General features: G+C 50.2%; 1 protein-coding gene across 1 annotated transcript in view; it reads right to left on the bottom strand.

The window, feature by feature from the left end:
- Positions 1–7,441: 7,441 nt before the first annotated feature.
- MAPK4 (mitogen-activated protein kinase 4) overlaps positions 7,442–25,026 on the bottom strand; it is a gene marked incomplete at its 3' end in the record, with an annotated part of 74,045 nt that continues 56,460 nt past the window's right edge. Inside the window, exons 2-5 of the mRNA XM_081252494.1 lie at positions 17,772–17,916; positions 15,876–16,037; positions 11,037–11,238; positions 7,442–8,147 (exon numbers count right to left, since the gene is read on the bottom strand). Of these exons, the coding sequence (XP_081108620.1) occupies positions 7,442–8,147; positions 11,037–11,238; positions 15,876–16,037; positions 17,772–17,916 (1,215 nt within the window). The remainder of the gene's footprint in view (positions 8,148–11,036; positions 11,239–15,875; positions 16,038–17,771; positions 17,917–25,026) is intronic.

Here is a 25,026-nt window from a genome sequence, read left to right as displayed (position 1 = left end):
AAGATGGCTGCTGCAGTTCCAGCACTGCATCCAAATTCAGAAGCAGGAAGCAGAGGTAAAAGGTTTTCTTCTCATACGTATTGAGAAGATCCTCAGGAAACATCCCTTTATACCTCGTTGACGAGAACTGGGTCACATGGCTGTAGAATGCATCCAGGAAGGTTGGAAAAGCAAAGTTTTTCAGCCTCTAGGGACATAGACAAGAGGAAAGGGTGTTGGAAATTACTTCTGGATAGCCAACCACAGTGAATGCTTCAAGCCTCAAGATAAGGCATCATGCTGTAGAAGGAAGAGCATTAGATTATGAGCCAGAAGCCACCATCTTGCTATATGACCTTACTCTGGTCAGCTAGCTCTGCTTGAACCTACAACCTTATCTCTAGGGTAAGATTCAGTAGATGGTCTCTTTCTGCTCTGACAAAGCTGATTTTATTAAAACTCCTTGAGGGCATTGAATGAGCTGTCCAGTGGTAATGTAATTAATTTAATGAGATCCATTTGGTAAAAAACAGCTGTGTCTCTTTTCCTTCCTAGGGTCAGAGGACGTTTGTTGGCTGGATAAACTCTCATGCTCACAGATTTTGATAGAAGTTTAATTATACCATCAGCTTGGTGTCCTTGATCTTTTGAAGTTTGTTCCCAATGAGAGTGTCAGAGAGTGCTGTCCAATGGAAGTAAAAGGTGGGGCACAAATGTAATTTAAAACTTTTGTATTAGCCAGTCATATTAAAAACAATAATGGGACACAGATGAAGTTAGTTTTAATATATTGATATTTTATTTAATACCATATCAAAAATGTGATTTTAATATGTAATCAATATAATTATGAATGAGATATTTTACATTCTTTTTTGAATGTAAATCTTTGAAATCTGGTGTGTATTTGACACTTACAGCACATCTCAATACGGACCAGCCACACTTCAAGGGCTCAGTAGCCACATGTGGCGAGCGGCTACCAAATTGGAAAATGACTGGAAATCATGAGGGGATGGGGCTGGCAGCTGGGAGCTGCCCTTGCCACTGACTGACCTCTGCCCTGCTCAGTTCAGCGCAGCCTTAGGCAGAATTTTAGAGGAGATGAAATTGGCCCCAGAGTTCCCTCCACATCTTCCCCTCCCACCTGGCACTCATTACTCCCCCACAGTTGGGTTCACACAATTCTGACCCAGGTGAGGGCTTTATCTAAATCCTTCTCAGAGTCCCTCACTTCATGGAACTACCACGCAGTCTCCTCCCTTTTTCTGCAAAGCACTGCTCACAGGAGGCTGCTGTGATGAGCGACCTGTGCCAAAGTGTGAAAAGATGCTGGGGGATAAAGGTCCTCCACATCCAGGTCAAGTGTGGAGCTTCAGCACAGGCTTGGGCAGGAAGGCTGCTGAGTCTAGGCTCTTCTCAGCCCCCAGAGTCCAGTCAAGGGAGTTGCACATAAAGGGGTGTTAGTCTAAGGTCATGGGGTAACCGATGGGAACCAGGGGCAGAAGGTGCAGTCAGGTCCCTACGAGACACTGAAAGTGGGAGAAACCTGACCAGCACTGGGGTAGTTTCTTTGTCTCTCTGTCTCTCTCTCCTCTTGCTTTTCCCTCTCCCTTTGTGATTAAAGATACACAGTGAACTTGGTCACCTCACAGTTCTGAGGTTGGTTTGTCTTCAGTTCAAGCAACAGCGAACACTGACAAATGTCTCTGCATCTTAAATCTAAATTCTCAGGAGAAAGAATGTGATTGGCCAACTCAGGTCAGGTGTGTGCCCTGGTCCAGTCACCTGGGTGGAGGTGGGACAGGTGAGGGAGGAAGGTCACCAAAACACAAACGTGGATGCAGAGGACTCCCCTGTGAATGCGGGAGTACACTTCTCAGAGAAGGGAGGCTGTGGGCTGGGCAAATACTTCAGATGGTGGGGTTTTGCCCTTGACTTTTGTTTTTAATGGAGATGTGGATTTTCCACATGTTTGATGTAATGTAAAAACCCCAGAGAACAAATAACACTCAAAGTGTTATTCATTAGGTACAAATTTGGATCCACCATTTACGATTGGTATTATCTTGTTTATCTTAATTACTAATCAAACACTTATAAAGCACTCTACACATCAAACACTGTATTGTACAAAGACTAAGTGCTTTACATATTTTAACATCTTTAATCTTTGCAATGATTCTATGAGATAGCTATTATTATTATTATCCCCATTTTACAGATGAGGAAATGGAGGCATAGAAAGGTTATGTAACTTGCCCCAGGTCACACAGCGTGTGAGTGGTGGAGCTAGAATTCCAGCCCGGGCTGTCTGGATCTATTATTCCTGTTCTGAAACCCTATGTTATACTGACCTTGGATAAGTTATTTAACTTCTCTTTGGCTCAGTTTCCTCATTTCTAAAACGGGTTTAATGACATCGGTCTCCTCAATTGTGGTGAGGATTAAAATGGATAGTACATTGAAAGCCCTGCCCTCTTTACTAGTCAGGGCTCTTCAGAGAAACAGGACCAATAAGATGTGTGTGTGTGTGTGTGTGTAGAGAGAGAGAGAGATTTATTTTAAAGAATTGGCTCACACAATTATGGAGGCTGGAGTCTGACAAACCTGAAATCTGCAAGGTAGCCCAGCAGGCTGGAGACCCCACGAATAGTTGACATTACAGTTTAAGCCCAAAGGCTGTCTGCTGGCAGATTTCCTTCATGCTCGGGGGAGGTCCGTTTTTTTCTCTATTCAGATCTTCAACTCATTGAATAAGGCCCCACCATATTATGAAAGGCAATCTGCTTTACTCAAAGCCCACTGATGTAAATGTTAATTTCATCCCCAAACACTCTTAAAGAAACATCCAGAATAATGTTTGACCAAATACCCAGCCACCATGGCCCAATGAGCCTGGCACATAAAATTAACCATCACACCCTCTAATCACACCTGGGGTGCCCGTAGGTAAAGAGTCTGGTCTTTTCCTTCCTTCTCACCTCCAGAACCCCCAGAGCACCGTCTTCTTGAGGACTGGAGCCGGCCGTGGCGCAGCCTGACTGTTGCATCCTCAGTTCTCAACCGTGCCTCTTGCTTCACGTGGTCATCCCTCAGGCAGCTGCACAGCCAGAGAGCTCCTTCAGCCGCAGAACTCCGCAGCTGCAACGCGGTGTTCCAGTGCAGATCTGGTATCGTTGGAAATGATTGCTTCCCAAAGCAATCCATCATGCATGTGGCACAATTGCCCCAGTGGTAATAACCACGCTGACAGAATGAGCAGTGAGCTAGCTTGCAAATCTGGTGACAGTCTGGGCTTTCATAAGTAGACTGTGATTTAATAAGAAAAGGCATCTCAGGTGTTAGATTGCCTAACACCTGCCTCAGCATATATATATATATATATATATATATTTTTTTTTTGCGGTACGCAGGCCTCTCACTGTTGTAGCCTCTCCCATTGTGGAGCACAGGCTCCGGACGCACAGGCTCAGCGGCCATGGCTCACGGGCCCAGCCGCTCCACAGCATGTGGGATCTTCCCAGACCGGGGCATGAACCCGTGTCCCCCGCATCGGCAGGCGGACTCTCAACCACTGCGCCACCAGGGAAGCCCTGAGTGTCCTTGTTTCTGCAAAGGAATTTCTCAGTCATTTAAAGTTCTATCTTAGTTTTGAGCCCAGGAATTAAAGTGCAGAAGATGTAAGTCTTGTTTTGGTCCAGACAGAGTGTGGAACAATTGTTGGATGGGAGGTTTTGCTCTTTGACACAAACTTGTCATTCATATGCTTGTTCTTTCCCATAACAGAGCCTGTTTGCAACAGGCCTGTCAACTAAGATTGCCCAGAGGGACTGGGTGAAGTAGGTGTTCCGAGGGCCAATCTGATCCCACATTGTCATTCCCATGGGAATTAGCCCCTGGGCGCTCAAGTAACAAGGCATACATCCAGTTAGTCAAGAATGTGCAGAGCAAGAAGGTGACATCAGTGGAGACTAAGTAACTTGAACTCTGAATGTCAAAGTCTGGAAGGGTTTTTTATGGTCTTCGTGAAGTTCTTAGTGTAAAAAGCAAAATTCAAGCCTCAAGGATCAAAGTGGCCCTATGCACAGGCAAGAAAAGAGCTCCTGCGCTCACACCACAGGCCTGCCAGTAGGTTCTGACACAAAGACCCCTATTGGTTTGACACCAAATCTTCTCAACAGTGACAGGGATTGCTGATCCCAGTTTGATGAGTGGGACTAATGGCTGGGACACTGATGCTGGGCTTGGGATGTTTAGGAGATTGAAAGGAAAAGCCACGGGTAGCTTAGGTAGCAACCCAGCTTAGGCAGTACCTCCAGCTTCTCTCACCTCTACTTGATGAAGTTTTGTTTTTGCTTTTTTTTTTCAATACACGGGCCTCTCACTGTTGTGGCCTCTCCCATTGCGGAGCACAGGCTCCGGATGCGCAGGCTCAGCGGCCATGGCTCACGGGCCCAGCCGCTCTGCGGCATGTGGGATCTTCCCGGACCGGGGCACGAACCCGTGTCCCCTGCATCGGCAGGCGGACTCTCAACCACTGCGCCACCAGGGAAGCCCTTGCTGAAGTTTTATGAAAGTGCAGCTTCCTGCCCTGTGACCAGTTTTAATTGTTATAGGCCGAGAGGAGGGGATAGGAAGGGTTGAGAAAACTTGGGTGTATTGCCAACACTAGGAGGTGTTCTCTGTCTGGGTCCTGAACACTCTTCAGGATTAAATCCCACTGTTGACACCTGTGGGTGTAGTTGGTGCTCTACCGAGACCCCCTTTGTCCTCATCTTTCTGTGCGCGCCACTCCAACTTCCACCTGCCAGCACCTGTGTCCTTTTGCCTTTCTCTGTCCACTGGAGCCTGTGCTGCAGTGCAGAACAGGCCAGAAGTGCTGGGGAAGTAACAGCCAGGAGTGTGTGCATCAGCCAAGGATGGGCAGGGCCTGAGGTGGATGTTCCTTCCACTCTGCCTAATGGAGCTCCACACTGGAATGAAGCTGCTTTGCCCACAGTGGTGACACGCACCCTTTGTTGGTTTCTTTCCCCTCCCCATCACTTCCCCATCACCTCTCAGTGTCTCCTGAGGTCACCCCCAAATTATTTGCACTTGATTCTTTGTCTCAGACTTTGCTTCTGAAGGAAACTAAGCCAGTGCCCCATTTGACTTTCCTTACTGAGAGAGCCCCAAGCTAGGAAGAAGCTACCGGACCAAGGACCAGCCTTGGTCAGAAGGTTTGGAATTGGCTCCAAAAGTTGGTTTGAAATCTACTATATGGACACTGGGCCTGACCCAGGTGATTCTGGAATGTCTTCCCTTTCTACCAATCTGTGTAGATTCTCCCCTCGCCTCCCCTGCAACTGCAAACCCTCAAAACGCTGGCCTTCATGGGTGCAGGGATCCAAGCCAGCCAGGCTCCAATGGCTCATCTGCTGTTAAAGATGGGATCAGATAATGTGTAAATGAATGAGAGAGTAAGTAAATGAACAAACGAATCTATGTTCCAATAAAGCTTTATTTGGCCCATCCTGATCAAGTTTAATAAGGTTTAATAGATTTTTTTAAAACATGAGTAAGTAATAGCAATTCCTCTGTAATAACAATTATATATGAACTCCTGGTCGAGATCAGCAGCTTGTTCCTTTACCAAAAAAGTAAAGCCGCCCTTTGAGGACAAATGGCACATGAGAAGTGGTGTACATTTCCTTTTCTTTAAAACAAAAAAGAAAGAAAAGAAACCCAGACACTTCATATTTACATAGTTTCCATTTAAAAATTGGTCAGTATGGTTGTTTTTAAATATAAGTTTCTAACGTGTTGCAGGTTTCAATGCACAGATCCTAGTCAGCTGATTAGATTTAAGGTGCTGTTGAGGTGAGGGTGAACCCAGCCTAAGATCAACACTGAGGAATCCTCTGTTTCCAGACTGGCTCCTGTGAGCATCTTTGGGGGAAGCTGAACGCCAGTGGTGGAAATAACAGAGCATTTCCAGGGGGCTGGGCTCCATGCTTCTGCAGAGGGCCTGCTGTGCCCACACACCATCCCCCGCCCCCAGGCTCCGTGGACAAGTGCACCTCTGGTTTGGCATGCTCCGAACTCATCCTGGCCTAAGCTAGGAGGGACATGGTGGCCTCGAGTCCTTTCTTTTGTCGTGGGGTCCCCATGCTGGTGCCTGACCCCTGAGGGCCCTCGATGTTGGCACCCCACCTTTCATACCTTCCTACCTTTCTGGATTCCCTGTCCCCAAGGCCTCTGGCTCTCCAATGCATTTCTTCAGGGCCCGCTCTTTGCCGGGGCTAAATGGATGATCAAAATCAAGGGCAGTATTAATGAAGGCGGATGGGCCCTGTGTGAAATCTTCTCTCCTAACACATTTGCTCTAGGCAGGCACCTCGCTGCTTTCCTCCAGATGAGCAATTCATGCCGGGAACATGAGTTCCCAAGGTAGGCTTGGAGCAGGGCTATGAGTATGGGGGTTGGGGTGTGGGGCAGGCTGGAGGGATTCTTGGAATTGCTGTCTTCAAACTCACCCGTGTATGACATTCCCTCGGGAGCAAGAGCTGTGTCATTGTGTCTGTGCGTGTGTCAGGAAAGTGCATAGGAAGTTCTGGAAAAGGTGTGTGCACAGGCCTGGGAGAATGGGTTCTTTTACCCACAGAGCCCAAACTGGTCTGGTCTGCAACCAAGATTTCAGACCACATAGGGGTGAGGCAAATACTACAGGGGTGAGGCAGATGGGAATATTTACGTACTTGAGGAGCCAGAAAAAAGTATGCTTGGTGACTAGGGGAAAGAAGCTGGCTCAGTTTCCAGTTTCAGAGTTCAAGGGGCATTGCTCTGAGTAAAAAAGCACGTAGAATGGGTCAGATGGTAATGGACAGGGAAGAAACATCTTGAACCAAGTTTTCTGAGCGAAAAGCCAGAGTGACGCCAGTAGAGGAAGACACTGTTTAGTGGACAGACACTGGCCTGGGGGCCAGGGGACTGGGATTCAAGGCTCGCCCTGACACTGACTAGGCCCTGAACTTATAGTCACTTTGCTTCTCTGGGCCTCACTGTCCTTCCACATCTGTCCGCTGAGGCTAGTTGGGCCAGGTGGTTCCAACACTCTGCCTGCAAGGTTCCACTGCACACAGCCACCCAGGTGGGGCCTGCAGACTGCTAAGACATGCTTCTGCCCTGTACACCGCCACTTATAAAAACACAAGGGCCTCTTTCTCACTGGGAAAGTGATCAACCCCCAATCTCGGTTCCTGTTCAAACCCACTCCCAGAGGTTAAAGGCTAGTTATTAAGGCAGTTTAAGAAATGGACATTCCTCTCGCTCCTCGGATCCTTTCTGTGTTCTGCCAACCCCAAGGCAGCAGAGAGGGGCGGCAGGGGTGGTGGAGATGCCAGGGAGGCGGCCCCCTCCTGCCAGGCCCTGCTTTCCCAGGACGGTCTTCGGGATGGCCTGGAGCGCCCCTCCGCCGCCCTCACCACCTTTCTTTGGAGAAGGCCTCAGTCTGCACGAGATCGCCAGGGTGCTCGGCGATGCACGCGCCGTTGAGGTCGCCCAGTTTATTGTCCGGCAGGTCCTCGGGCTTGGTGCAGAGCTTCAGGGCGCGGGAGATGAACACGTCCAGGTCGAACTGGGGGCTGGCGCCCCCGTCGATGGGGGCCCGACGGCCGGGTGGGGAGGCCGACAGGCGGCGCTCGGGGCCGTCGGGGGGCGGGCTGGCGCGCTCGGGGCCGCCCTGCGTGCTCTGGACCCACTGCGCGATCTCCAGGAAGAGGCTGGCCGGCTCTTCGTCGCGCGCCCCTGCGTCCGCCGCCCCCGCGGCCACCGCGGCGGTGGGGGGCGCCCCGGCCGCCTGCTTCCAGTGCGACAGGTCCAGGATGAGCTTGGGCTCCGAGTAGTGGTGCGGCTTGTTGTCGCGCCACAGCAGCTTGTCCAGGTAGGACGGCGACCCCACCTTGTAGTCGCAGGAGCGCCCGTAGTCGGCCTCGAAGGCGCGCTCCATGGACGAGTGCGACTGCTCCAGGAAGCGCTCCGAGCTGCTCTGCGAGTCCTTGCGCGGGTCCACCTGCACGTCCTCCGCCAGCGGCGCCGAGCCCGCGCGCGGGTCGAGCTGCACCTCGCTCGCGTCCTGGTACCTGTCGGGCCGCCACTCCAGGTCCGACGACAGGCTCACAGGGTACCTGCAAGGGTAAGACAGGATGGCGATTGGACCCTTCCAACCGGGTGGGCTTTGTGGGACCAAGTAACGGTGAACCTCCAGGGCTCAGGCAGAAGGACTGATTGCCCGGCTTAACTCTTGTATCCTTTTTTTTTTTTTTTTTTTTTCTGTGGTACGCGGGCCTCACTGTTGTGGCCTCTCCCGTTGCGGATAACAGGCTCCGGATGCGCAGGCTCAGCGGCCATGGCTCATGGGCCCAGCCGCTCCGCGGCATGCGGGATCTTCCCGGACCGGGGCATGAACCCGTGTCCCCAGAATCCGCAGGCGGACTCTCAACCACTTGCGCCACCAGGGAAGCCCTCTCTTGTATCCTTTTGTATTCACTGAATATCCTACAAATATTTCTTGAGCGCTTGCTATGTACCAGGTGCTGTTCTGGGCATTACCAGACAGCAGGGAACAAAACAAAATCCCTCTCCTCATGTAATGGTACTTTCTAGTGGATGCACCTAGGCAGTGATCCTCAAACTGTGATGTGCACACAAATCACCTGGAGACCTTGTTGAAATGCAGATCCTGATCCAGTAGATGAGGTAGGGTCTGAGAGTCTGCATTTCTAACAGGCCCCCAGTGATGCTGATACTGCTGGTCCCTGGCCCACACTTTGAGTAGCAGGGCCCTAATGAGGGCTTCACAGCCTTGGCTCAGATTAGAATCACTTGTGGGGGGGATTAAAAAGTTGCATGCCTGCCCCACATCTCCAATGCTGATTCAGGAGGTCCAGGGAGGGGCCCAGCATCTGCGTGGTTTTCAAACCTCCCCAGGTGTTTCTAATTTCCAGCCAGGGCTAAGAATCCCTGCCATAGTGGATCTGGTTGGAGGCCCTGCAGCACCTTGCATAGATGCTGAGCAGGCAGGGCATACTGACAGATTACAGACCCCCTCAGGAGAGGCCAGAGATCCTTGGAATTCTGTCAACTGTCCTGCAGCCCTGAAGAGCAAAGTCCGCTAGCCAAGAGCAAAGGAAGGGCAGGTGGGCAGGCCATCAGCTTGGGCTGAGCCCTCCCTCCCTGTGCCAGGTGTTCTATGCAGAACTGAGGGGGCGGGGAGAGGCAGGGAGCCCAGGGGAAGCCTCAGGCAGCAGCCAGCCGCTCCTGAACAGGAGGCCTAGGGCTCACACAGGAAAAACCAAGGACAGGCAGGTTTGGCTGTGTGACTGGGCAGGCGGGCAGCTGCAGTCCACACCTCGTGGTTTGCGAGGCACAGGAAGGTCCCACTTGTGCCCACCCTCCCAGTGATGCCATTAAGGTAGGAGTCACTCCTAGAGGTGAACACTGCCTCCTCCCACGAGAGTCCTTGAAATTGCAGGGATTTCTAGGAGGAAGAACTTGTGAAGCCCGTCACCTTTGGCTGCTACACGCCAAGGGCCAGATGTAAGGTGTCTGCAGTCTCCAGGCAACCCTGTGGAGTGAGTGCTACCACCCGCTTCATAGACGAGGACACTAGCGTTCAGAGGTAAGCAGTTTGCCCAAAGCAGCAGGGCCTGTGGGAAGGGGTTTGTCATTGCCTTTGTCATCGGCCTTCCTCATGCAGGTGTGATGGGAGAGGTCGGGAACAGGGGGGCACCAGGTTTAGAAGTGGTCAGAGTTGATGGGCAGGGGCTAAAGAGACCTTGCTACAGTCTTCCTGACACCAACGCCATGCCATAGCCATGACAAGCAGGGACAAACCCTGCAGAGCCAATGCTCCGTGCCCCCAGATGCTGTGGAGTGGAGGACGAGGGGCTGCAGGAGCCACAGTCAAGGGCAGGGCTAGCATGGGGGTGGCAGGAGAGAGAGTCTTCATTAATCTCTATTTGCTGGCAACTCTTGATAACAACAATCAACAACAACAAGCCAACAAACCTGTCCCCAAATAGCAACGTCGCCCTGACCCTCCCTTGGAGCCTCCTTAGTCTGAAACCCATCATCTCTGTCACTTATGTAACTAGCTGTCACATTCTCGCAACAGCAGTGCTCCCACTTAGGCCCTCTCGGAGTCCTAGCTTCTAAGCCCTCGACTTCTATTTCTAAACCGAGCGGCTACTAGTGCTTCCTCCCAGAATTAGCAGATGGTGATGCCCAAATGTTTAGGTGCCTGATCTAGGAACATCAGAACAGGAAGGGACCTAAGAGATCATTGTGTGCTTATGCGAAGATTGTCCAAAACTGTATCTTCTACCCAACTCTGATTCATTGGTAGTGACTTCCGGGTACACTGTGTTGAGAAGGATTCTGAGGCCTGGCTCAGTTTAGCCGGGAAGAGTCCTGTGATTGCTTAGCAGTGTCTGACACGGGTGCAGATTGGGGAGGGCCCCACATAGGCCAGGAATTAGGTGTGTGACACAATGCCAATCTCTAACCTCTCTGAGCTGTGGCGTCCTCGTGTGTCAATGAGCAATAATAATAATGGTGCCTCTCTACTGGCATCTCAGGAGGTGCAAATGATGTGAATGGCATGAAGGTGTTGTGTGGTGGTAAACGTCACATTGTTTTCTTGTCTTGCGTTGCTGCATTTTGCTCTTCTGGGGAAAGTTCCCAGCCTCCTAGACGTGAGCTCTGGCTGTGGGTGCTCATTAAATGCTTGCCCAACATTGTATGGAGCCCTGTGTGCAGTATACTCGGGGTGGGTTGGAAAGCTGGTGGTGACAGGTGTTGCACAAAGGCAGGCCCCTGACCACGCATGAAGGACATAGCTGGTCATCTACTGGGAATGTCTGGGGACAGGAGAGAAAGGCAGGAAGCTAAGCTGGGGAAAGCGCCCTATGGGCTATAGAACTTGGGAGACAGAAGGAAAGGTCATGGAGGATCAGAGGCAAATAGAAATGGGAGGACGGGAATGTGGGTTCCAGACTCCAGGGCTGGAACCGCACCTGTCCCAGTTGGAGAGCTGGCTCTGGTTGGCGGCCATCAGCAGGATGTCGTCAATCTCATCCTCTATGCGGAAGGGGTGCTGCGAGGTGGGCTCATCCTCGGGGCAAGAGTACGGGCTCATGTAGGGATGCTGCAGCCCCATCTCGGCAGTCAGGCGATCCATGGGGTTAAAGGTCAGGATCTTCTCCAGAAAGTCGATGGCTGTGGAGAGCAGAGCGGGACAGGAAGGTCATTTGTGCCCTTGCCAAGCTGAGAATAAGGCTCCTCAGCATGGGGACACCCCCTAGTGTTTGTACTTTTCCACTTGTAAAAGTACAAATGTTTCCAGATGTACAAATGTTTTTTGTACAACATTTGTACAAAAGTACAAATGTTTTCTGGATGTTTCCTTTCTCAGGATCCTCACCACAATCCAGGGACAAATTCAGAGCAGATGCTGCTTTTTGACTTCCCTAATGAATTAATAGAGGTCCAGAGGGGTACAGTGACTTGCTCAAGGCCACCGTTGGTTACAGGAGGTCCAGGGCTAGAACTCTGCCTTAGGCTGGATTTCCCCAGAGACAGGGAATGGGGTGGAGGTAGTTTATGTGGCAGTGATGCCAGGAAGCACCGGTAGGGCAATGGGGAAGAAGCCAGTAGAGGATGTGCCAATGAACAGTTCCTGCTGAGAGCCCCTGGGGCTCTGTTCCACTGGGTCCTCCAAGAAACAGCATGGGACACACCTCGGAGATGGTCCCACTCTGGTGGGGGGAAGCTGGGGTATCTCCATCCCCACTCTCATTTGTCATGGGTTGAGTGCTACTGGAGTGGGTGGAGGACCCAGCAGCAAAAAGCCTCAGTGAGAACGGTCGCCGTGGAGCTAGGCGGGTGGGATAGAGCCTGACAGCCCAGGGCTCCTAAGTCCAGAGCCCTTTCTACCATATGTTGCCCCTGGGGGTTTGACAAATAAAGGCTATCTTCAAAGTATTTATCCCCTGGGCTGGAGCCCCCATGCTGTGCCAGGCAGTAACCCTTCAGTGGCTAGATCAAGGGGAGGACCTGGCAGCTGAACCTGGGCGTGGAAACGGACACTCAGGAGCCCCGTGCGGTGGCTATTTGCCAACCAGCATGAAGGTATATCAAGATGGCAGCAACCTGTAGGGCGTTGTGGGTGTGCACTGGCTAAACATCAGCTCTGCGCACAGGTGCCCTTTGTCCTGAGCGGGGGTAGGCACACCTGTCTGCCCTGTGAGCTCAGCCCCGGGTTATCTCAGGGCAAGTCCAGTCCAGGGGTTTGTATTCCTTCTCAGCACTGGAGGCTCCACTTAAATCATGGCTTGGCTAACCATGTTACAGCCCACATGGAAAAGGAGGAAAGCAGCTGAGCTCAAGGCCAGGCTTCTGTGCCCTCTGAGGGGCTCCCGGGTGGGCCTCAGCCTGCACCATTACCCTGCCCCTCACACCAGCCCTGGACCTCTCTGCAGAAAAATTCATCAGTGATTCAGGAAATCGATGGCTTCTGAAGGTCACTGGCCTCCCAGGAGGATGCATTTCTGCTCCATAATCCTAGACTGAAAGATCAGTTAAGCAGCAGTGACTCTGATCCCTCCCCAGTGCTCTGGGGCTCAGGGCATGCTTCTGGGCCCAGGGCTGCAGACCTGAAAGAGAATCAGCCTCACAGGTTCCCAGGACTGGGAAGAAGCAGGCAGTGCAGGGCCCAGCTCTGGCTGGGCAAGTCTTTCCTTCTTTGGGCTCCCAGCCCCTCGCTCGGCCCCACCTACTACCCTGAACCATTTGACGAGGAAGTGAGAGAGTTGGAGCTCTAAACATTGGCAGACATCCTCACCATTATCATCATTATTGAGAAAGACCCAGCGAACCCTGACGTTGGAAAGTGCCAGCCCCGAAGGCCGCTCCACTGACTCTAGTAAGGATGGGAATCTCCCCTTCCCTCTCTCTGACAGCTGGTCCTCCAGCAGGTGCCCAGACACTTCTGGGAAGCCCAAGTGTTAGAAAATCCTGCCTTACAGCAAACCTAAATCTGCCCCTTTAACTCCTCCCCTTGAGCCTCACCCCGCCCTCTCTGGTACCCCCATGTCAGCATGCTCTCCCTCTTCCCCATGACTGTTCCCATCATGTTTCAAGGCAGCAGTCATGTCCCACGCAAGCCCCCTGTCCTCCTGGCACACAACTGGCCTACATCTCCTAGCCTCCCCTGCAGTTCGGTGTGGCCGTGTGACTGGGGCCAATGGAAAGGGGTTGGAAATGATGTGTGTAACCCGCTTCCAGGCCATACCCATAGAAACCTCCTGCAGGAGTGTCTGCTCTCCCTTCCCCTGTCTTCGGCCGGAAGTTGGTGCCCTGCGGGTAGGGGGGAGCCTTGAAAGCTACGAATGAAGATGTCACATGGCTGGCATCCCAGGCGTGGCCCCCAGGTTCCCCCACTCTGTCTGAACTTGAGTTGAGCAGTGAATACACTGCTAGCGGGTAAGCCACAGAGACTTCAGGTTTATTGGCTACAGCGCTGACTTCACCTTAACTCATAACCACACCGCCCCGCCTCCACGAACTCCTTTTCTCTAAGTTCAACCTCCCACATGTTTTCTTCAGTGCTTCTAATATAATGAGGCTTCTGTACAATTGTGTCACCTCTCTGTGGCCCCAGTGGATTCCCAGCTGGGCTTCTCAGAGCCCCAGGGATCCTCAGGAAGGATTCTCAAGGGTGTCTCTGGAGATCAAGGGGCAGGTGGGCAGGACCCCTCACCCCTCACCCCTGCTGCACCCAGAGGACTCCTTTCCCTGTTTTGTATATTAGATTTCCTCATCAGCTCTGTCATTTGTGATATGGTTTCTTCTTATAAGTGGAGCTCAGAAGTGAACGCGCTGGCGTGGTCTCAGGCCTGCTCCCTTGTCCTGAACCTGTGGTGTGACGGCTGTCTCGGCTGCTGAGGGATACAGTCCACCCAGACTATGTCCTTCGAGCCTCTGAGGGTGACAGCCAGAGAGGACTCCCACCTCTTCCCAGGCCTATGGGGCCTCAAATGGACAATCCAGGACAAACCGAGGGTCACCAACTGACTCTTATGGGCAGGTGGGCGTGATACCCTTTCTCCCACTGAAGTTTCATTTCAGCCATGCCTCATTACCCTGAGGCCGGGCTGATTGGGGCCACTTTCCAAGCCCAGTGGCAGACAAGAGAATTGTGGTTGAAGCTGGCACATTGGGAGGGTGAAGCTTTCGTGAACGTCTGTTCGGCTACAGGATCAAGTCTGTACACGTCAGCTGGGTATTCAGAGCCCTGCAGCCTTTGGCCCTTCTCACCTATCTAGCTTCACTTCCTACAGTCAGTTTCCCGCTGATCTGAGCCCTCACCAGTCCTCCAGGCCGGTTCTTTATCCCTCTCAGTGCTTGGTGGCTCTCTTCCCCTCCCCCAATACACAGAGCTCTGGTTAGCCCCTTAGGATGTGTTCCTTCAGCTGCATGCTCATCTCAGACGTGTACTCCATCTTCCCAGCTAGACCATCACTTATGTCTCTGATCTCTTGTGAGACACGTCCAGCACGCTCAGAGCCAAGTCACCGAGGGACTGCTGTGCGTGTGGTGGTTTGGGGGATGGCGACATGGGTGACACATCCCTGATCCAGAATTCCTGAGAATTCTGAACCTTGTGTCACATGGTGGGATTTCTACAGAGGCCTAGGAATCAAAGTAAATGTGGATGGGCTGAGTCTTAATTTGTGGGGAATCAGATTGCCCCCCTCCCTTACAGATGGGGAAACTGAGACAGATTGAATGGGGATCATGGCCAGAGAAATTGTTAGTCCAAGTTCTCGGTTTCTTGATGGGGAGGAGTGTGGCAGAGACAGCTAATTTGTACCCCATGTCTGTTCCCCTCTTTCATAGTAATGGACACAGAGTGGCAATGGAGTAAGTGTCCACTTCCCAGCCTCACTGCAGCGAGGTGGGACCATGTGACTAAGTTCTGGCCAACAGGACACGAATGGAGGTGAGGTGAAGTCAAGGGAACTGCCCTCCTTCCCCACCTTCCCCCAGCTTGTAAGGGCAACACCCTAAGGTGGCAGAAATACAGGACAGAAGGGGCTTGGGCCCTGGATGACTGTAGAGCAGGTCTACCACATTGGCCCTAGACTATCTACTTTGGATTATTATATAAGAGAGAAATAAACTTAACTTCTTTTTTCTTAAATGAGAAATACATGTTATGTAAGCTGTTGAGAATCTGGGTTTCTTTTACAATTGGCAAACCCATATCCTACCTGATATAGGGGTTTCCTAAGGGAGCCTCTAGCAGGTAGAAGGCTGGTGGCAATGTAACATCTCAGATGATGGAGCAACTATCCTATGCTAAGGGCTTTACAAATTCTATTTTACTTACTTGTCACAGTGACCCTGTGTGTCATGTATTATTATATCCATTTTACAGTTAAGGAAACTGAGATGCAGAGAAGTTAAGAAACTTGCCCAAGGCCAAACAGCTAGTCACCGGTGGAACTGGGAACTGGGCCTGGGTCTGGCTTTGAAGCTGATGAAGCCATACCATGCCTTCCAGAGGGAAAAAATGAAGGGAGGTGGAAGAGAGGGAGGGAGGCAAGTGAGAAAGAAGGAAAAGGAAGCAAAATCAGTAGAGTATGGAGGACTAGCTGTGACCGCCTTGAGGGTGACCTGATGGCCGAACTCACTCTGGAAGTAGCGAGAGCAAATGCCCGCTGCCAGGGGTCCCCAGCTTCTGTGTCTAGGGACTCTGTTTGGTCCTTTTGGAAGAGACTGCCTGCCCCAGCCCCCAGGGTGAAACCAGAGAGCTGCCTCCAGGTGCTGGCTCGGCCGTCGGGCTCTGGTACCTTCGCTGTTCACTTCAGGGAGTAGCTTGCGCAGTGGCCTCTTCACCTCCCAGGTGCTGCTGACGAAGGAAGGCATCACCTTGAGCAGCTCGTCCTTGTCCTCCTCCCGGATCACAGGGATGGTCTCCAGGATGAGCTGCATCTGCTCCAGCTCGTGAGCCCCTGGGGAGGTAAACACCAGATGGTTGAGCATGCTGCCCACGTGGCTGGCGTGTGTGGAAGCTCCCGGGCCACTCTAGGACCTTGGGACAGGGGGACCAGAGCTGGGCTGGAAGCCAGGGGACCTGAGTTCAGTCTGCCACTAACTTGCTGTGTGACTGTGGGCAAGTTGCTTGCCATCTCTGGGGCTTGGTCAAATGTAGAAAGAAGGGGTAGTCTCTGGGGCCCCATCCGTTCCCCTAGCATTCTGTGCCTCTGGAATGGACCAGTCTCATATAGCCTGAGTCAGCCATCGCTAAAGTGATGGGAGCAGCCTGGCCCAAGGCTTTCCAAATGCTCTTTCCCATAGGCCTCTCTGTATGTCCTTTACTGGGCTGGGGAAGGAAGTGGTTTTAAGGCTAGGAATGAGTCTTACCTTTTGCATTCCCATTAGGAGGAAAAAAAGTCAGGAAGAACAAATGAAGCTTGGGACGTGTCATGAGCACACTGCCTCTGTGCTCCTTTGGGCAGAGGGAGGAAGACACACTGTGCCAGGTCTGTGGGACAGGATGGAGTCGAGCATTCAAGCACTTATTCACTGACTCATTCATTCATTCAACAAATGATTATTTATGGAGTGTCGTCTCCCTGCCAGGCATCATGCTGGATGCTGGGAATGAATACCATCCTCATCCGTAAGAAGCTTCAGGCTTTGTGCATATTGGAAACTCAACTCCTCTTCTATGCTTAGGCCATCACGGATGCTGCTTCAGAGCTTTGACACTCCTGGGATGGGTCAGGTCTGAATCCTTGCTGCCCACTCTGACTTCCAGGCTGTTCTTACCTCCAGTTCCTCCATTTTCCCTTTGAGCATGAGTAGCCTTGCCATTTACCTCTACCAGGTTAAATCCAACCAGGCCCCATCTTCCTTAAGAAGTGCCCCTGACTCACCCAGCTGCACAGAGCTCCCTCCCCTTACCACCGATTCCCATGGGGTCCCAGTCTTCCAGAAGCTGGTAGCCAAGGGCGGGGCTCTTCCGTGTCCCCCATGATGCCCTGTGTAGCACTAAGCACTTGTGGATGCTGTGAGCCCTGACCCAGAAAGTGCCTACGGATCAGCATCTGCTCTGAACGAGTCCCTTGGCCTCTCCCTGCAGTGGGCTCATGTAGGCTCAGTTCAGAGACTCTGGGAGACTTGTGGGGCCCCCTCTCCAATTGAGCACTCCAGACCGACCTCTCACAGTGGCAGGGAGAGGAGAGGAAGGGGCTGAAATGTAGGATGGGTGTTTTCAGGGGTCAATCTCAAGGTGTTTGAATATACACGATTATTGATTTTGAAAGTTCTGTGCTCAAAAGGCTTTTTTTAGCCTCTCCAGTATTTTGCCTGAAATGGTGGATAATCAGGTGCCTCCAAGTGGTGCCATAAAAGCTGCAGAGGTAATGTCAAAGAGAAAGACTAGCATGTTTGTGATTAACATGTGTTCCCCCCCCCACACTTTTTTTGTGTGGTACACGGGCCTCTCACCGTTGTGGCCTCTCCCATTGCGGAACACAGGCTCCGGACGCACAGGCTCAGCGGCCATGGCTCACGGGCCCAGCCGCTCTGCGGCATGTGGGATCTTCCTGGACCAGGGCATGAACCCGCGTCCCCCGCATTGGCAGGCGGACTCTCAACCACTGCACCACCAGAGAAGCCCTGTTTTCCCCTTTTATTGAGCTACAGCGGAGGAGAAGGAAGGTGCCTGGGTAGCAGCTTACCAGCAAAGAGCATCCTCCCCGTGAGCATCTCTGCCAGGATGCAGCCAGCGGCCCACATGTCAATGGCTTTGGTGTAGTTGTTAGGGCAGAGGAGCAGGCGCGGTGAGCGGTACCATTTTGTTACCAACCCTTCTGACAGGTAACCCTGGAAGACAAAATCCCGGCTTCCAGTAATCAGTCGTTTGTAGACACCCCGCCCCTCACATGCCTCTCCTCCTTTGCCTTCCCAGGGAGACAGGACCCCTTTCACTCTCCATCCTTTCCCATTGATCGTCTGGTTAGAGGGGTTCAGGCAGCTTTGTGGGGCTCAGAGCCTTTGGTGGGGGAATCTTATGAGGCCCTGGAGTTCTCTTCTGTAGAAAGGGATCCAGGATGACACTATTTAAGAAGCAATGCTTTCCCACCCCATCTTGATGTAACGACGCATAGCACTCTACCCTCACCTAGGAAGAAGTTGGAAAAATAGGAGCCATACTTGAGTTTGTTATCACCATCAACAGAGTAACGGTGAGACAGTGGAATTTGATTTATTCAGTGGCTGAATGTCAGAAAGAGCTGTAAAATTTAAATCAAGCCATTTGCTTTGGTGCAGATGATTAAATTAATTCTGCCGTGATGCCAGACGCCAAGCCCCTGCTGGGAATGGATGAGGCCAGCTTCAAAATGGGTGCGGGTGAAGGGCTTTTGGAAGCAGCCCTGAAAGGCAGAGTGGACACAGCTTTGGTTGGCCCAGAGGATTCTGGGAGTTCTACAGAGTGTCTTTGGGGGGATAGATGTTCTAGCTGATTTCAGCCACTGCTCAATGTGCGGTCTGGAGTGGAATCCCTCACTACGGGATATAGTGACAGCATAGGTGCTTTAGCACAGATAGGGAAGTACAGCCAGGCAATTCGGAGCTTGTTCTCTATGTAATTCACAAAGCTAGCCCAACAGTGGAATCTGGGAAATGTCTGTTGAATTATGTGGAACGGTCTCTCTAAAGTGAAAAAATAGACCTATTTGGCGGTCAAGGCCAGATAATTAGCACCAGGGGGATCCAATGAGAAATTCTAGGGATGGTTTTGTTATTTGCTGTTGTAGTTTCCAATTTAGCATCTAATTTTCCTTTTTGCTGATGTGAAAAGTATCACAGACCTAGGTTAAAAACATGAAACGTTAGGAAGCCCAAGTACCCAGGAGCTTTTGATCAATTACTCTGAAATCTCGTCACTTGTTGAGCAAAGATTTATTATGTTTTAAACCTGAGAGCCCTGAGTTACAGCAGTTTTCTCTCCTCTGTGGCACATATTTCTTTAGAGCGGGTCCTCAGACTGGTGGAAGGAAGGAAGAAAAGACTAAGCTATACCCATTCCCCAGCCTCGATGCTCCAAAATGAGTTCCTTATAATTTTTAAAATATGCCCCCTTTCTCTGTCCTTTGGGCCTTTGCATGTGTACTTTCCAGGGATGGGTGTCCTCACACCCACTGTCCTTCCTGGCTAACTCACACTCAGGCCTGCTTCCTCTCAGAAGCTTCCCACCTCCCTGGGATGAGGTTGAATGCCCCTTCCCAGGAGCTCCATGATCCCTGCCTTGTTACTGTTTCTTTACTTCTCTGCAGTTCCACCTTCACCCACCCCACCCCCAGGACCACTAGACTATTCACCCCTCATGGGCAGAGGCTGTATCTTGTTTCACAGCCATTTCTGCGTTGCCTACTTCCAAGTCTGCCTCCTAGGAAATGTCCAATGAACACGGATGGATGGATGAGTAAGGAACGTCTCACATGGTCTGAGCCCCTTCAAAACGGGGCACCTTCTGGAGGAACCACTGATCCTCTTCTTTAACAGACCTGATTTTATGGAGAGATCCAGTTCCCACTTTCAACGGTGGATGAGGAGTTTAGAAAAGTTGACAGCTTTTGCCTTATGCCTTGCCTTCTTCCAGAAAGGACTGGCAGGTGTAAGTAATTTTTTTAAAGTCAGGTTTACTGAAGTATAATTTATAAACAGTAAAATTCACTCTTTTTAGGGTACAGTTCTATGAGTTTTGACAAAGCGTAGAATCATATAACCACCATCACAATCAAGAGACATACAATTCCATCAGCTCACGCAATTCCCTCGTGCCCCCTTCTGGTCACCCCCGAGCCCCAGTTCCCTAGAAACCACTGTTTTCCATCCCTTTAGTTTTGCTTGTGCAGAACGAACGTAATATAAATGGAATCACAGTGTGTGGCCTTTTGAGTCTGAATTCTTCCCCTTAGCATAATGCATCTGGACTCATCCACATTGCTGTATGAAGAGTAATCTGTTAGGAGTTTAAGTTTGATTCTGAAAAGGAAAGAGACAAGCCAGACTGTAGAAGCTCACATCTGGGTGGGTGGCTTATAAATAAAGAATGGTCCAATTTTATTTTCCAGTCAGAGGGTGAGAGTGTCAGAGGAAGACTAAAGCAGAGTACCCAGAGGGGAGGTGACTTTACTCTGATGTGTAAATGAGCAATCTTTTATGGGACGGAATTCCCTATAATTAACCCCTGCCTATCTTCAGAGTCTGGAGCTGAAGTGGGACACAGGGAGCTTCCTTCTGAAACACCTGCCCTGAAAGTAAAAGATGTTTGCATGGGCAAGGCTGCCCGAGGGCCAGAATTATGGGCAAGGCCATGATAACTGCTGAGAAAGTTCACCCCTGGCTCTTCCTTACTTTTGGATGAAAATCAAGAACCTGCCAGATTTTTGTCAACTACTAGCTGCTTCCCTCAAGTTACTTGTCCCTCAAGTCAGAGGATTTACTGATATGTTTCAGAAGCCACAGGACAGAGGAGACTTTGGGAAGGTGCAGTGGCTTTTCTGCCAGGCTCTGGAGCAAGGGGAGCCCTGGGGAAGGGGGGGATGGGAACAGAGGGGAGCCTCCATTCCTGGGTCTGTGGGGCAGACACGGGGAGGGGCTGGAGGTCTTGCCCTCAGCTGAGATGAGCCCTGGGTGTCTGAGTGGGAGAGACACTGGGGCCCACCACACACTACTGGTGATCTGAATTCAACAGAGGAGTTTTAGTTGAGTGGATGGGGCAAAAGTCAGAATTTTCTAGAATAAAAAAAAATCTTTAAGGATACCCAGGAGGGGAGACTCAATTTTAACAGAAGGGCCCATAAATCCGTAAGTGTACTGGCTCAACAGAAATCCTTAAATGGCTTTCCTGCTGGAGCCTTCAGGATGAAGATAGTTTCAGCTCCATTTGGATATAGAGGAAGCTGTCTTCAGTGATCAGACATGGTCTCTCCTGGGGCTCACCCATCGGCAGGCTGCCCAGTGGGTGGGACAGTGGGCAGAGGCAGGGCGTGTTGTCTCATCACCACGCTGGGGAGATAGGAAGTGGACACTCCTCGGGTCGCCCCTGAGTGTAAGAGGCAAGACCAGAATCACCCTTTCCCTAGCGTCCCATTCCTCCTGCCACCCTGTCCCTTGGTGTTTCCAGTGAGAAGCCAACTCCGGAGGCACCACTGGGAGGGGTGGACATGGTTTCCTGTCTAGACCCCACCATGGGGACTTGGGGCTTCTTCAGCCATTACTCCAACCAGCCCATTGTGCTGGAGTCATGTCCAGCCAGTGAGAGGCTTTGACTTTGAAAGCCTTAAAGGTGTTTGGAAATAATCTGGTAGCAGCTGCCCCAGGAGGAGGGTAATTAGGGACCCCCCCCACAGATCCAGAGGGAGGATAGAATTAAAGCTGAGCATTCTCTTTGCTGAAGGAACAAGGAAACCACACTCAGTCCCAGCTGCCTGCCAAGAAATTTAGAACAGCCTCCATCGAACTCACCCCGGAAGGGTGGGCACCCATCCACCGCTCCGGCGAGCCTGTATTGGGTGGGCTTCAGCTCTGCTCAGCTTGCCTTCTCTGTGCCTCCACTGGCCCAAGCCTGATCTCTTGGGTCTGGGAGTCAGAAGGCTGGAGGAGAAGGCTTGATCCCATAAACTTTCCACTTCACCCTTTAATGCACCTACTGGCACCTCACAGAGGTAGGGCAAATTTAACTAGGGACAACACTCTCCCAAGAATAAAAGCCCTGGGTGTGGGAAGACGCCAAGGAAGACACCCTCCCCACAACTAGGGCACCTGCCGGCTGCTGATGGGGACCCTGATGCCCAAGGAGATAGGAGGAACCCCCAAGTGAACCAGTAGGATGTGGGGGGACTGAAGGGGGAGGAGAAGTGGAGGCCAGACAGATTGGCACCCCTGAGGCTGGGGAGATCAGGAGAGGCAGGCAGGAGGGACCCTCATGGAAGAGCGGGAGAGGAGTGGAGGGTGATCTCCTGGCCCACTCGGGCTGGGGAGCCTGCTGAGCTCCCAGGTCGATACCCCCCCTCCAAAGACCCCTCCAGGCTGCATGGGTCCTGGGGGCATAGGAAGGAGGCCGAGGGGAGAACAGGAGAGGCAGGCGGCAGGGGTCCTCCCAGACGGGAGGAGCAGGAGAGGAGAGGAGGGCGTTTGCCCCACCCACTTGAGTCCGGGAAGCCTGCTGGACTCCCAGGTGAGGTCCCCTGCCCTCTGAGACCAGCGGTGGGGGCACGCCTGGGCCCCTTCTGTTCCTTGAGCCTAAACCCCACCCCACAGCCCCCAGGGCCTTTTCCAGCCCTGTGGGTCTTGAGCATAGGCCCCACCCACCACCAAACCTCACCCTTGCCTAGACCTCGCCCTCCACAGCCAAGGCCTCCCCCCGCCTTTCTTTCTTTCTTTCTTTCTTTCTTTCTTTCTTTTTCTTTTTTTTCCTTCTACCTCCTCCTCTTTCTTACTATTGTGGTACTGATGTACCTTCCGGTTGTTGATTCATCTATATTTTTATCTTTATATTCTTTCTAACATATCTGTTAGTTTCCTAGTCTAATTTTATTTTTTTACTTTGTTATTGTTCTCTCGCTCTCTCTTTTTTTTTTTTTTTTTTTTTTGCCACCCCACATGGATTGCGGGATCTTGGTTCATGAGCCGGGGGTCGGACCAAAGCTCCTGTGGTGGGAGCTCCGAGTCCAAACCACTGGACTAACAGAGAACCTCAGACCCCAGGGAATATTCATTGGACAGAGGTCTCACAGAGGTCCTCATCTCAGCACCAAGACCCAGCTCTACCCAACAGCCTACAAACTCCAGTGTTGGAAGCCTCAGGCCAAACAACCAGTAAGACAGGAACACAATCCCACATTAAAAAAAAAAAAAAAAGAGATGGCAAAAAGTATGTCACAGATGAAGGAGCAAGGTAAAAACCTACAAGACCAAATAAATGAAGAGGAAATAGGCAACCTACCTGAAAAAGAATTCAGAGTAATGATAGTAAAGATGATCCAGAGACTCAGAAATAGAATGGAGGCATGGACTGAGAAAATACAAGAAATGTTTAACAAGATCCAGAAGAACTAAAGAACAAACAAACAGAGATGAACAACATAATAACTGAAATGAAAAATACGCTAGGAGGAATCAATAACAGAATAACTGAGGCATTACAACGAATAAGTGAGCTGGAAGACAAAATGGTGGAAATAACTGTCAAGGAACAGATTAAAGAAGAAAAAATGAAGACAATCTCAGAGACCTCTGGGACAACACTGAACACACCAACATTCGAATTATAGGAGTCCCAGAAGAAGAAGAGAAAAAGAAAGGGTCTGAGAAAATATTTGAAGAGATTATAGTTGACAACTTCCCTAACATGGGAAAGGAAATAGTCACCCAAGTCCAGGAAGCACAGAAAGTCTCAAACAGGATAAGCCCTAGGAAAAAGACACCAAGACACATATTAATCAAACTAACAAAAATTAAATTCAAAGAAAAATTATTAAAAGCAGCAAGGGAAAAACAAAAAGCAACATACAAAGGCATTCCCATAAGGTTATCAGCTGATTTTTCAGCAGAAACTCTTTAGGCCAGAAGGGAGTGGCAGGATAAACTTAAAGTGATGAAAGAGAAAAAAGCTATAACCAAGATTACCCTACCCAGCAAGGATGTCTTTCAGATTCAATGGAGAAATCAAAAGCTTTTCAGACAAGCAAAAGCTAAGAGAATTCAGTACTACCAAACCAGCTTTACAACAAATGCTAAAGAAACTTCTCTAGATGGGAAACACAAGAGAAGAAAAAGACCCACAAAACCAAACCCAAAACAATTAAGAAAATGGTAATAGGAACATACATATCAATAATAACCTTGAATGTAAATGGATCATATGCCCCAACCAAAAGACACAGACTGGCTGAATAGGTACAAACAAGACCCATATATACACTCTACAAGAGACACTTCAGACCTATGGACACATACAGACTGAAAGTGAAGGGATGGAAAAAGTTCTTCCATGCAATTGGAAATCAAAAGAAATCAAAAGAAAGCTGGAGTAGCAACACTCATATCAGATAAAATAGACTTTAAAATAAAGACTGTTATAAGAGATAAGGAGGGACACTACATAATAATCAAAGGAACAATCCAAGAAGAAGATATAACAATTATAAATGTTTATGCACCCAACATAGGAGCACCTCAATACATAAGGCAAATGCTAACAACCATGAAGGAGAAATTGACAGTAACACAATAATAGTAGGGGACTTTAACACCCCACTTACACCCATGGGCAGATCATTGAAACAGAAAATAAATAAGGAAACACAAGCTTTAAATGACAAAATAGACCAGATCTAATTGATATTTATAGAATATTCCACCCCAAAGTAGCAGAATACACTTTCTTCTCAAGTGCACATAGAACATTCTCCAGGATAAATCACATCTTGGGTCACAAATCAAGCCTCAGAAGATTTAAGAAAATTGAAGTCATATCAAGCACCTTTTCTGACCACAATACTATTAGACTGGAAATCAATTACAGGAAAAAAACTGTAAAAAACACAAATACATTGAAGCTAAACAGTGTGCTACTAAATAACCAAGAGATCACTTAAGAAATCAAAGATGTAATTAGAAAAAACATACAAACAAATGACAATGAAAACACGACAATCCAAAACCTATGGGATGCAGCAAAAGCAGTTCTAAGAGGGAAGTTTATAGCAATACAATCTCAACTCAAGAAACAAGAAAAATCTCAAATAAACAACCTAACCCTACATTTAAAACAACTAGAGAAAGAAGAACACGGAAAACCCAAAGTCAGTAGAAGGAAAGAAATCATAAAGATCAGAGCAGAAGTAAAAGAAACAGAAAAGAAGAAAACAATAGCAAAGATCACTAAAACTAAAAGCTGGTTCTTGGAGAAGATAAACAAAA

Source organism: Mesoplodon bidens (genome assembly GCF_964165515.1).
Source record: "Mesoplodon bidens genome assembly, chromosome: 13".
Taxonomy (NCBI): Eukaryota; Metazoa; Chordata; class Mammalia; order Artiodactyla; family Ziphiidae; genus Mesoplodon; species Mesoplodon bidens.
This window is presented reverse-complemented; position numbering and strand designations above follow the sequence as displayed.